This window comes from Larimichthys crocea, chromosome XXI, assembly GCF_000972845.2.
Source record: "Larimichthys crocea isolate SSNF chromosome XXI, L_crocea_2.0, whole genome shotgun sequence".
Classification (NCBI taxonomy): domain Eukaryota; kingdom Metazoa; phylum Chordata; class Actinopteri; family Sciaenidae; genus Larimichthys; species Larimichthys crocea.
This window is the reverse complement of record NC_040031.1, coordinates 1,279,905-1,294,233: the sequence shown is the minus strand read 5'-3', so window position 1 is coordinate 1,294,233 and position 14,329 is coordinate 1,279,905. Positions and strand designations below refer to the sequence as shown.

General features: G+C 38.5%; 1 protein-coding gene across 5 annotated transcripts in view; it reads left to right on the top strand.

Annotated features, from left to right (window-relative positions):
• cadps2 (Ca++-dependent secretion activator 2) overlaps nucleotides 1-14,329 on the top strand; it is a 238,811-nt gene that overhangs the window by 187,329 nt on the left and 37,153 nt on the right. For 4 of the 5 annotated variants that reach the window (XM_027272724.1, XM_027272727.1, XM_027272726.1 and 1 more), the window contains exons 18-19: nucleotides 7,898-8,054; nucleotides 13,290-13,431. In XM_027272724.1, coding sequence (XP_027128525.1) covers nucleotides 7,898-8,054; nucleotides 13,290-13,431 — 299 coding nt within the window. Of the gene's footprint in view, nucleotides 1-2,937; nucleotides 2,947-7,897; nucleotides 8,055-13,289; nucleotides 13,432-14,329 lie in introns of all 5 variants that reach the window. The other variant, XM_027272723.1, reaches the window with a different exon arrangement.

Genomic DNA, 14,329 nt, shown 5'->3' with positions numbered 1-14,329 from the left:
GCAATTTAATTTATTTGTCACATATAATCATGAAAGTACTTCTACTAATAATATTAATAATAATAATAGCTACTGTGCAGTGTTCTTGTTAAGAATCTGAGAAGCTTTCCTGATCCTCTCAGTACTGTCTGTTCGTCTGATGTATCCTAGACCTTCTTCTGATCATAGCAGTAAGAAAAGTCAGTTATCTGGGTGGTAGACTACTTTTGCAGCATCTGGTACAGATGTCCTTTAGGCAGGATAGACCCCCTGAAAAAAACACTCTTTGCAGGGCCTTGTGGTCTTGTCTATTGCTTGTGTGGAAATTCCTCAGTATTTGAGGGGATACCTGGAATTTCCTCAAGCGACTGAGGTGAAACAGTCTCCGCCTTGCCATTCTCACCACACAGTCAGTATGCATCGCCCAAGTCAGGCTCTCAATGATGTAGATACCAAGGTACTTGAGGCTGTACACTTTCCACATAGGACCTGTTGACATTATAGAGGGGTGTAATTTCTTCCCTGCTTCTTTGCAAAGTCCACCATCATCTAGCCTTGGTGACGTTCAAGAGGAGGGTCAGGTTCATTCATAAGTAAATTTATTTATGTTTGATTTCAATGTAGATTCATCGGTTATCAATCAAGCTTGACTAATTAATGAATCAACAGAACATTCCTGCGCTATGTACGTACTGTTGGTGACTCTGCACGATTTCACTAACATTGTTTGAGATTGAAATGATTTTATCTATCTAATGGCTGTACCTAAGATAGCATTCATAAATTATGATTCATTAATGTGGTAGAAAATTTACATTTCAGTTTGCTTCATCTTCTGAATTCTGAGCAACCCTGTTGGTTAGGTTGAACATTGTCAGTTTAGCTAAAAGCTACTTTTTATGTTATAAAAGGTGCCACACCTCTTTTGCGTTTGAGACTCTCATTCTAATAAATGAATCTAAAAACATTAAACATTTGACTAGATATCGTAGAATAACTTTTATTTGACAGTATCACAGTGTTCCTGTGAGTAAAAAACAAAAAAAAAACTTGTTTGCGTCGGATTTACACTTCTTCTCTCCCACTGAGTGACAGTGGCAAAGACGCCATGAGTCACTTGATCATTTCATTAACATTCTTGATCACTTATCGCAGCACTGTCCATTTTCTTCTTTTTCCTTTCTTGGCAGCTCTCATGCTAAAGTGGCAGATGACACGACAAGTGTCGGCGCTGCATTAACATCTGCGACGGAGGCATGATGAAAACAACGCCCACGGCCCATATGCACGCGTCGTTTATACGCCGTGGTGTAAAACTGATCAATCATAGGTGTTGAGACGTGGCAGTTTGATCGGCCCTAAGTGGCAGTGTGGTGCTCAGGCATCTGTTTCTGAGCTATTAATAACAGGCCGCGCTCTGCCGCTGCCATGACGACCGGTGAATCTCTGCTCTGAGCTTCAGATGTGATGTTAACTACAAATTAAAGGCTTTTTGTCAGAGCACCGCCACAAGCTGTCACAGCTTAAATTTAGAGATTAATCTTAATTGTTTACTCGCTTACTGTCAACGTTCTCACTCTGTCTCTTTTTTGTTTATTTTTTGTCTGTGTTTCATGGCGATGATGCCAAAGTAAAGAGGTAGATTTTCAGTCAGTCCAGTTTCTTTTTATTTAAGACGATCCCCTCAAGACGTGCTTGGAATAATCATTTGTGTCTTATACAGCTGAGTTACTTAGTTTAAAATTCTTAAAATGAATTGAACTCTTCTCCCTCACTGACGAATATTGTTTATTTCAAAAGTTTAACTGCTGGACACAAAATATCTTCTGCTTCACAGAAAGGTCCAAGATCTCGAGGGTTTTCACAGCTTCCTACTTTGCATATAACACTTTTGTTACATACTGAACCACGATTGGCTCCAAACTAGTTGTGATTTCACAAAGTCCTGTAGGTGCATTGTTACGACCAGATAAAGGGGTATGGAAGGAAGTAACATAAAACCAGATTGTAAAGGTTATTAAACAAAAGTATTTTATTAAATGAAGATTCAGACTGTTTAAACAAAAGGAGGTGAGGCAAAAGGGAACTAAGGGCGAGCAAGTGCTGTTAAACGAACAAACAAATATAACAAAAAGAGAACTCTAAACAGAGCCTATGTTATCTAACTAGAAACCAAAACGAGAAAGAAAAACCTCACTGACTAAGCTTCTAGCAGATAACCAAAAACACATCAAAAACAGCACTTCTAAACTAATGGATCTAACAGGAATAGTCTACGTGTAATCAATAAACCAAACTAAACCCTGCCCAGTCCCAATAAACCAAACACAAAACCTCCACAGGTACGAAATACAAACGAACGAGTATCATCAGATACGTCAAAATACAACCAAACGAGTATCATTAGATACATACGAACGAGGCAAGCTCACAAACACACAACAACGAGTGAAGCCGCCACGATGCTCGGGCGGCTGTGGTTTAAATTTTGGTGATGCTGCTGCGGGGGCGCTGTCATTGGCGGCGTGGGAATGGTGCCGCACCAATCCTGGCCATGTTGTCCCCGCCTCCATCAGTTTGGGGCCAACCAAGGACCGGCAACCGCACACCTGCATTTACCTATGGGAAAAAACACTACACACCCACATGTGCGTGGGCCGTGGGGCGAAACGGCGGCAGTCGTAACACCCCTCCCCTTAAGACAAAAAATATACTTTTTTTTTGTTAAACACAAACACTTTTCCTTTTTTTTTTTTTCACTCCGGAAACGAGACGACATCACATTTTCTAAACCTGAAAAACACTTGCCTAAATCAGGTATTATCTGAGCCCCCCCCCACGGGACCCTCTGCAGACACCTTGTTAAGAATTTCAGAAGAAAATCACATCGGGCTTGTTGTTATTTATCTGACAGTATCTCCTTTCTGTTTCTCTTTTCTTGTATTCCACGATGGGAAGGGAGTAGAGGTAAGTTTGCTGTGTAAATGTTTCAGCTCATGTTTTTATCGCATCACTGTGTTTGTTGAATCTTGAGCGCCAGCAGACTCAGTTCTCCATATGTCACTGCTAACCGTCTTTTTGTTACCTTTGTTGTGTGTGAATTATTGTGTTTCATGGCCACTGGATTGTTAAAAATCTTCTCCCTTACCAGATAACCTAAAATTTAAAGATTATTATTGAATGATTAGGGACCAAGGTACGATTTCTGAACAGTTATTGTTATTCCCAACTCCAACCATGTAGAATTATTTGATCAACTGTAATATGTCTTGGGTGGTTATATGGAAGTATAGCGTGCGCTTATTACTGCTGCAATATCAGGCTGTAAAGACTGTAACCTGTTTTTCAGGTAGAACACAACCCCTAATTACCATAGACAGTATAAAACATGGATGTTGTATCTGTGACGTCACCCACAGGTTTCTGAAGAGCTATTTTGAAGCTCAGAGTGTGTTGGCTCTGGTCCCCACCATCTTGGCAGTCCTGCCAATATTATAGTCAAAGCCAGCATGTGAATAATTGTGACAAGCAAACAAATGCTTACTCGTCTTTTCAAAACATTCAGCCAACAGTATCTATCAACAGTCTAATCAAGTTAACCGCCCATTAGCTGCAAATCTAATAGCAAGCTAAACATTATTCAGGTGCCGGATCAAGTTTGAAGGGGTTACTCTAGCATCCCTTTATTTTGAAACCTGTGTTTGCAGTAGGGTTGTTGCTGCAGCTGATAGTTATTATTATTATTTTATTTATTTTTGAGCTCAGTTGCACATAAATAAACATGTCTGACAATATGGGCTGAAATATGTGCCACCAAAAACTAAATTTGAATCACATAATTTGAATTTGTATTGTTCAATCTGAATTGTAATTTGAAATTGAATTTATTAGTTTGGAACATTCAGTTCTCACAATTCAATTTCAATTTGCTGTGACAAACATGCGGGTACTTGAGGCAGAGCAATTGAGTGCAGATACATAGGACGCCTCTTCGGCCAATCAGCACCTACGTGTGTGTGTGTGTGTGTGCCACGGCAGTTGCCAGTGTCCGGTGACTGCATTAGTGAAAGCCCTTAGTGCCGGATTTTAAATTAGAATCCTGTGCTGCACTGAGAAATGTATACTAGCAGGCTTTATATAAACATTTAGGATTTGGGGTCTATAGTGATTTGCAGTGGCAGCTGCCCCAGACACCGGTAGCAGTTGAAACAGATGTTGAGAGATTAATTAAATCAATGGAAAATAATGCAGAAATCGCATGATGGAAATATTACTTCCATTGAGTCTAATACAACAATGACTTTTTTATAAAATAAAAAATATAAACAGATGCTCAAAGCAGCAGTAGTTGCCGCAGCATGTCAGTGGCAGCTGCGCCACACAGCAGCAGCGGTTGAGAGATTAATTAAGAAAACCTTGCAAATTAATGCACAAATCACGTAATGGAAATGCAAGCCTAATACAACTCTGACAACTGTTTTATAAAAAAATGTAAAAAATAAAAACAAATGCCCATGACAGCAGCAGTTGCCGTGGCAGGGCAGTGGTGAATGCCCCAGACACAACTGCCATGGCACAGAAACACATGCGTAGATGCTGATTGGCCAAAGAAGCGTCCTGTGTATCTGCGCTCAAGTACCCGGATATTTGTCACAGAAAATTGCAATTGAATTGTGAGACCTGAATGTTCAGTTCCAAACTAATAGATTCAATTTCAAATTACAATTCAGATTCAGTTTTTCAATGCAATGATTCAAATTGAACAATATAAATTCAAATTATGTGATTCAAATTCAGTTTTTTAATGCAGTTTTTCAAGTTAACTAATTCAAATGTAAATGATTCAAATACAGTTTCTGATGGCACACATGGCTCATAGCAAAAGATCAAATGCAAATGAAGGTCAAATCTACAAATTAAAATCGAAAACAGGCTGGTTGTATTCACTATTTGTTTTGTTGACATTATGACATGCATTAGTGATGAAAATAGATGACATACAGTTCGACTTGATATGTGTATGTATGACAAAATAGTAAATAAAAAATAAAATAGTAAATAACCGGAGCTACAGGGACGCCTCTAAGATCTCGCCTACGCCTATGTAAATGCCAGAGACGCAGATCACTCAAGTGTTGTATGATGTATAATTAGCTTTTTTTTGCTCGCTGTGTAAACAGGTCACTGCTGTAGGAAATAACAAACACAATACAGACCATAAGCCGGATATACAAGTCAAATTGGAGAAACGGCATTGGAAATAAAAGTGTCCTCTTCATGAATCTGCTTTCTGACGCTGTTCAGCTGAAAGTTCAGAAGTGTTCTACCAATCATCCTTTACTCCGTACTGTCTTCGCATTTCCAGTTTCTCTTCTTCTTGAATCGTCTGCTGCTTTCTCTTTTTTTGATAGCTGCATTTGTTTACAATCAGTGATCGAAATTGACGTCTTCAGGACAAAGAGTTGTAAGTGTTGAAGAATCGTCAGGCTGGTTTAATGTTATTTGTTGTCAGGAATGAGAAACTGAAAAGGCTCATTTGAAAGGAATAGTCCTTGCAAGGCCACAAGTGAGAGCCACTGTCGTGTCATTTTTCTTTTTCTCCATCTTACATCTCTGTCTCTTCTTCCTCCATCGTACACAAAACCGACCTGGATGCATCAGCGTGTGATTCAAGGCTGGTTGCACTTTTCTCTCAAATGTCCTTTAGTTGACCTCTGTCCACTGGACAGCCACACAGCCTGGATGCAACATCACTTTTTGGGCTTTCTTTCTTCCTAAAAGCAGCTAACAGTCACAGAAACTAAATATATCTCACCTCTGCCTCCATTTATTTAGATTTCTAGAGCTTTTAACAGGTCATCTGTCTTAATCAGATCAAGATGTTTTTGGCCATAAAGATCTTTAAAAGACACACACAGGAAGTGAGTAACATGCATAGCATCCATGTTTTACCACAGTGAATCAAAGTAGATTTAATGTGACTCACTGATCACCAAACTTTGACATGTCAAAGTCAAGTCAAAACAGATCTGTACAAATTAATTGAAATCTATCACATATACTGTATAAGATTCAAAATGTTTGCATAAGTAGTCACTGTTGGATCCACTGAAATCACAGCTGTTGGCACCATTTGGTTTTAAAAGTCTCATTGAATGTGGTGTCGTTTAGCTCAGTCGGTAGAGCATCCGCCCCATGAAGAAAGGCTCAGTCCTTGCCGCGGCTGCCCACGGTTCAAATCTGACCTGCGGCTCTCTCCCGCATGTCATTCCCCAACTCTCTCTCCCCACATTTCCTGTCACTCTTCAGCTGTCTCTATCAAATAAAGCTCAAAAAGGCCAAAAAAAAGTCTCATTGAATGAAGTTAGATCACTTGTGCGTAGTGAACATGTTCTTACTCCCAGCTCACAACTATGACACTATACTCTCCTGCATGAGTTTCACATGTGCAATAATTATATAATAATAAATAGTTTTTAAAATAAAGCTTGTGATAAAAAAAAGTTTAAATACCTGCAGTTTGATTGGATCAAGTAGCAAACACTACTTGGTTTAGATTTAAATACCTATGCGACGTCACATAATGTTACATGCATAATTCAAAAGAACCTCAATATTGACTTTTGACTTCACACATGACACAAACAGCAGTCTCCTTGGTGAAAGGCCTTCATTTGTTTGACCCATCCATCCATCCCAAACGGCCTCCGAACGCAGGTTTTACTTGACATCAATGGTACATCAAAACAAATACCATAGGGTACCTATAGCGTCATAGTTTAAAGCAAAGTGCCACGACTTGGGAATGAGAACAGGCTGATGTAGTCAAAAGGTTTTATTTAATGTAAGGTCTGACTTTTACTGGAAAAATTTGCACTGTGAAAACAAACGCAAAAAAAGTGTTTGAAAAGCCAAGGTCAAGAGAATGGATACAAGAGCATTTAGAAGTCACTCAACAGTTCAGTGATTAATAGTAGAATAGTATTATTAGTAGTAAAAGTAGAATATGGAGCAGGTGTAAATCTGCTTAAAACAGGTCACAAAAATATGTGACAACTCTCCTCAGTTTGTGTTTTCAACATGAGAAGTTGAGATCTGTGTGTTTAGTGCTGAAATGGCTTCCCACGAGAACTCTGCTGCTAAGCAACTGACAACAAAAATGGACACTCTTCTTTCCAAAAACGTTGAATCATTTAGTGTTTTCACATTTAAACACCACAATGAGGAGCACTAACATAACAGAAGACCAAGTTGATTAACTTCAGTAGGCATTACCATTTTGGCCCTGTTAACTGACAAGAAGATGGTGGTGAGCAATAAACCCAAATGTCAGGCTTCAAGTTGGACCTCCAGAGACCTGTGTGGGATCCAACAAGTCCTCCAAATGAAAAGACAAAATATGTTGTTTATGCTTGTGCTCTAGAATAACACATATATGCTTTTTCTGATCTGCTCTTCGTATCAGCAGGATGGCATCATTTGCCTCCCAGAAGAGGTGGACTAGTTCTAGGCACAAGAATAACCTAGTTAGGTTCCGGGAAAGATCATACTTTGGGTTAATATTAACACCAAGGTTAAGCTTTGAAACGCTTTGTTGTCATGGCTACAGTAATAATCACTTAATGGTTAATGTTTAGTGGTGATATTAATGTGGTAATGACTCTCTGTTAGGAAAGGGACACACACAGTTGTCGCTAAAGTCCTAGGTTTTATTGTCCCATCCACCCGTCATGACCTTCTCCCTATACTCACATTGTTGCTGTACCATAACATCACCCATCTTCATTTTTTGCTCCCAACAGAGAGTTCATAATATGACTGTTTGTCACTTGAATTATGCAGTCTCTGGAAGACAACTTCCTGTTCATTTCTTTGACTTGACTAATTTTTCTAATTTTGGCACATCTGTCTTTTTTAGGCTTTCTCGTGGTGGCCAGAGCTGATGGCTGAACACGCTGAGACATTTTTGTCTCTGTACAGAGCTCACATGGACGCCGCCCTGCAGGTTCAGCCTGTTGACTCCTGGGACAGCTTCCCAATATTCCAGCTCCTCAACAACTTCCTGCGAACCGATCGTGAGTGTCTCACCTTTTCTGTCAGACTCCATGAGAGAAAATTCTGATATTTTTCAACCTCTGTCTTTTTCCCCATCTTTGTGGTTATTCTGACCATGGTTCTTTTTAACTTGGCATCTACCTCCATTGGAGAGATTCAGGAAACAAGACTCTATGTGGGGCAGAAAAGGAACAAAAAACCTGAACCCAGATAACCTGAGAGGTCTGGATGGTTCATAACGTAGCAGAAGATCAGAATTCAGGGTTCCATTCAGGGTTTTATAAACCAACAGGTTTTCTTTGTCAGACAGGAATCCGGTTTAAAGACCTCAGATTTACTATTTTGATCTTGGTGAAAACATGAGCAGCAGCGTTCTTAAGCAGCTCCAGCTGTTTGACCTTGGAATCAGGTCCTTGACTACAGCAAGATTTCTGGCTTGGTTTGTGTTTTTTTACATTTGCAATTGAAACCGAGTGTCGACTTTTAATCGTTTTTCTTTGTTCCAAAAACAATTACTTCCATTTGTATCTTTGTTTAAATGAAGAAACTCTTGGCACATCCACTTGTTGATTTGTTCTATGCACCCACTCAGCACTTTTATGGGATTATGGTCCCCTGATGATCTGGTTAAATTTGGGTGTCGTCTGCATATATGCATAGCGACAGTTATCGCTGGACCCATGTGTTGTATTTATTGCCACATGAGAAATAAATGTCTTGTTCATGTACCATGGCATCTGTCTGCTGGTGTCTCCAAACACAGTTCAGAGTCACAGTTCTGGTAGAACATAAGCCATTCAAAACCGTTAAATAATTAATGTAAATTATTAAATCTGTGGATCAACTCTCCTGCTCCAAACCTGTTTGCTCAGTGTGACGTTTATAAACGAGAGCAGATTGTGATTTCCAAATTAATTGGACACCCCTTCATAATTTTTTTTTGTCTGACATGTCTTGGTACAATCATCCTTGTACAAACATCTCAGAATTAACTGCTTGTTCCATTTACTGGGTGGAAACTCAACATGGACGGTTTACTGTGATTTGAGCCGTTGACAAACTGAGTGTCAAACACAGTTCAGTGTATAATTTCCTGCTGTCTGTAATCACAGCTTTACTCTGCCAGTTTCTGTGGGCTCTGAACCAACAAGTGTGTAAAGCTTTCAGATCATCCCCACAAACACACATACACACACACATAGACATACACATGTACACGTACACACTTGCAGAGCTGCTACAGATTTTCTCCAAATTAAATTCAGTCAGTTTTCTCTCTGGTGGGAAATCTGCTCCACACAGAAAGTGAAAGACCCAAACTAAAATTCACAAATCTGCAAATTACCTTCACCCCCACACATACACACTCCCACTGAGAAAAGGACATTTAGTTTATTTACCCTACAGTGTTTCTGGGTAATAAAGTCTTTCAGTTTTACACCTTTCAACGGGAAACTAAACTCCGGAGTTTCTCTGACCTGTTGATAATTCCTGAACTTGTTCTGCACCACAGACGAACATCCACATGTGAAGAAGGCATGTTTAGTAGAGCTCCACTTTGATCCTCAATCCTGTAAAATTATTCTTTAGACTTTTCTAGATATGAGTCTGAGCCACATATCCACAGAGATAAATTAGCATGCATGCATCATTAGTTATTATTCTGGTCTGAATCTGCAGCGAGAGGCTGGTTGATTGCAGCAGGGAGAGGGACTTACCTTCCACTTTTCATGCTTTTGTTTCATTCAACACATTTCCCAATGTCACACGTTTCAATTAACTTACAGTGGACCAGTGGTACTTTATAAGCTTAGCTGACTAGCATGCTACAGGTTTAAACTTAAGAACCATTGTTCTAATTGAAAGAAATGTATTTGCACTGTGCTTATACATTAGGAGTTAATTCATTGTTCTTCACAAATAAATGTTTATGTTTGCATGTTCAATTTCCAATAATAAAATATTTTTGTTATTTACTTTTTTGAAAACTATCAAGCATTTGAACATGTTAAGTATTATCAGTGAAACATAAAAAATGACTTTACTGAGTCATCCACCCTGAATTTCTGGTTGGTGTGTGTGAACAGTGTGAGCTGGTACCGAGCCACTGAAAGACAGAACTGTGTCCTGGGACCATGGATGTTCATTTCGCCTGAATTTAATATACAGAAAGTAGATGTTTCAACATTTTAAAAATAAATAAACACCTTCTTTTTATATTTCTATAAGTTTGTACAAAGATTATAGTCAGTGAAGACATTAAAGATGATGGGTCTAAGAAAATTCACTTCTTTAAGAAATTACGTGAACTCATAATAGAAACCTGTGTTACAAATACAACTCCTTCATGGCTTAACTTTAAGTCATAACTATTTAAGGTACTTGAATCCAGTTTTGAGCATCTCTCTGAGAGACAAAGATTGATTATGAGATGCAGTTCATTAAAGGGGATGAATCTAAAATGTGTCATACAATTTAATGACTTTCTACTCAGTGTTTAAAAAAATAATGTAAAAAGCTCATTTAAAATAATGATGTAATATCCCATCTTTTTCACTACAGTACGTTTGTCACATCATGCAACAGTTTTAGTTTGAATTTTCTGTTGAGATTAAATGATTTTATAATGGACATACAGACATGTTTGCCAGGGAAAGGGTAGACACACTTTCTCATTTGATGGTTTCCTTTATATTTTTTTACAAACACATCAAAACTATGAAATGATGTAGTTAACAAAATTATAAAACTCAGAGAATCTTCACTGACACTGATGGAAGCTCAAAGCAATTGTTTTGCTCAAAATTTCCACATGATTCTTCTGAATCGATATCTGTTTTGTGAATACAGTATATCGACCATTTTCTGGAGCACTTCCACACAGCATCCATGGTGTGGAAAAAAAAAAAGAATATGGTGGAAACTTTAGATGAAAGTATGACAAACATCAACATTGCACTGCTGTATTTCAGGTTGTTTCCGTATTTTCTTCCCTGATAACCTGCAACTCACTGTTAAGATTTCATTTGACTGGAGAAAAATCTCGGCTCATTGTTTCCTGTATCCAAGCCCTCCTTTGGCTCCTTCGGCTTTGTCTCAGAGCCAGTAGAGATTTGGCGAGATGTGAGGCGTTATTTAACATGGCTGATGCCAAAGTACCTCGAATACAGTAACAGACAGGCAGGCAGATAGACAGACAGCCCAAGGGCACTGTTGGGAACAAAAAAACTCAGTGTTTCATTATGAGTAGAACCCACAAAACTCTCTCTTTTTTTTGTGGCTCATATCTTTTATATTTTTTCTAATTACCATTTTCTGTTAATGCCGTAATTATTCCAAGTGTCACAACATGAGTCAACTTAAATGGGAGCATAATGAGGCAATAGAGTTGAAACACAGAACGAGCGAAATCATAGTTTTGACTGTTTGCACAAATGAGGCTTTCCCTCTTTGATAATTATGTCTAGAGTGAGACAAAAGAGAATTGTTTGAGTTACAGATACTCAGGTGATGGGGTGAAGTAAAAAAAACCTTTGCAGGATAATGAAGTTGATTTACAAGTTGCCTTCTCCTAACCTCACAGTGATAAAATATGAACAATCCTAGACTTCTCTAATTGTTCACAGCGTTTTTTCGAATATTTAAAGTGTTCAGAAAAATCAACAAAACCTCCACAGTGAGCGCCGGTCGGCTGATCTCAGGTGACACGACTCGATATTTCATTGACTCTTTGAGGATTTTCTTCAACAAGTGTATTATCTCTCAGTTGTTCTGTAGATTATTTAAATGCTCACTTGATTGTCAGCATGTGAAGGCGAGCGGTTGCGAGGGAGGCTGGTTTACTCTCTGGAGGGCAAAAAGGCTAGTGTTAATCATGATGGAGCAGCGCGAGAGGAATTAAAACTAATGAAGTCCTGAGAGACCAGCCTGCTCGCTTCTCACCCAGCTCTCTCTGTCTTTGTCTCTCCTCCTGTGGACTGTTAACGTCCCTGAGGATTGATCTGTCTGTTTTACAGTCTTTCTCACACCTTCGAGGAGGCTTTGGTTTGGGGGATGTCACAATATCACAAACACCTGTGCGGTCACATTAGATCCTAGAAAGAAAAACGGACCTTCTACAATACAAATTCTACTTAACATAACTCTTGTAATGTTCAGGGTTCAGGCACCAGTATGCCAACAATTCATGTATTATGTAAATTATGTGTAAAGCATTAAAGGAAATAAGAATCATTATGTTTTAGTTACCTTAGAATGAGAATTTTAGATCTACAGACGCTGCTGAGTCCATCCTGTTGCACTTGTAAAAAGACAGGCTTTAGGCTTTTTGGACACGTCAGTTTCTCATTCACACTAGAAGAAGAGCCTCAAGTCATAAAATACTACACACGGTTCTCAATTTATTTAATTTAATTCAATTTAATGGTCACATTTATAGGTACAATCATAAATGAAATTGATTAATGCATAATAGTAAAAGGAATTTGAAGGAATAATTCAACCTTTTTGGAAATACATTAATTCACTTTCTTGCCAAGATTGATGCCATTCTCGTGTTCGTGCAGTAAAGCCACAGCCAATAGCCAGTTAGAATAGCACAAAAAGAAAAACTGCTAGCCTAGTGTTGTCCAAACAAAATGTGCATACAGGCACCTTTAATGTTCACCAAAAAACATTTTAACCCAAACGTGTAAAAATTTAAGATTGTGGAATAGTCTAATTGTAAATTAGTTAAAAACAAACAATTTAACTATTTTGTCCTCTAAATGTGTTTGATCATTAAAAAATGTTTTTCTGTATATGCTGTATGTCCTTTATTTCACCTGCCTTCAAGAACTCCTCAAAAATAGTCGTAAACAGAAGCCACTGTTGTGTCCACTGTTTGACATTTTATCATTCAGATCTAAATTAAAACTAAAATAAAACTTTAGATCATTTCTGATTTAAAGTTACTTATAACAAATATTGCAGTGTACAAATATTCTTGAGTGTTTCACTTTGTGATTAAAAAATGTTTTTCGCAGTGAACTCCACAAATCCTTCCAAAATCCTCCAAATATGTTTTAAAACAATAGTATGCCATTTTGGGAAATTCACTTAATCAATTTCAAAACATTTGCTATCGTAAACTAATAGAATATGTTATATATACATTATTTCAAGACAGTGTTGTCTCTGTTTAAGTTTTCATGTAAATTGTCTGAAACTGTATTACATTCGCTGACCTGGCCTTCTTTTGGCCCCACCCTCCACAGCTCACCTTTGCAATGGTGCGTTCCACAAACACCTGCAGGACCTGTTTGTCCCACTGGTAGTGCGTTACATCGACCTGATGGAGTCGTCCATTGCTCAGTCCATCCACCGCGGCTTCGAGCAGGAGACCTGGCAGTCTGTCAAGTAAGAGTCCGCCCATTTGTTTCATGCCATCATGAATGATTAGCTTTAGACTGTGTACTGCGTACTACTGAGGCATTTTATCAGTAAGTTGAGAACCAGTTCTCATTTACAATGGTGAACTGGTCAAGTGGCAGGAACATGAGGCATCTCAATATTTGACAGTAAAACATGAAAGTAAACCATATTATTCAGTTTAAAACATCACAATGTATACAGTATATACAACAATAGAGAACTATGTACTGTGCTTCAGTAAATCACACCAAGGTGTCCTTTGAAGAGTGGGTAAAGGACGCTTTATTACGGTCTGTAAAACAAATTCTTTCTCAGACTTTGGAAGAAGCAGGTGACTTGAAGCAAGTTCCAGTTGAAGAACATGCATTTAGTTTTTGTCAGTATGGCGAAGGTGACGGTGGAAGAAGGCATGCGGCATAGTATTATAACTGTGTTGCAGGAAAGTCAGGACAGTGATAAAGTATGTACAAAATGGTATCATCAGCATACAGTTGGGTGTGAGAGCTTCTAGCAGCATGAGCAACATTATTTATGTAGATGTTGAAGTGTAGGACCTACAATAAATCCCAGTGGAACACCCTTGGACAGGGACAGTGGGTCCCGACAGGAAGCCCTTAGCTTTCACAGATTATACACAACCAGAGAAATAGCTGTTGGACCATGCTAACCATTCTTCCATAAGTGTTATGTCCATGAGTCCTCCTCAAAGAATTAAAAGCTTTTGCAAGGTCAATAAATCAGGTCACAGATGAACCTTTTCTATTAATGCCACAAATTATGTCATGTAACACGATCGATCCATGGCTGGTTCTAAAACATTGTTGATCGTTCCCTTCTCGGTAAGCTGCTTTGGATAAAAAGCGTCAGCTAAATGTAAAACAGA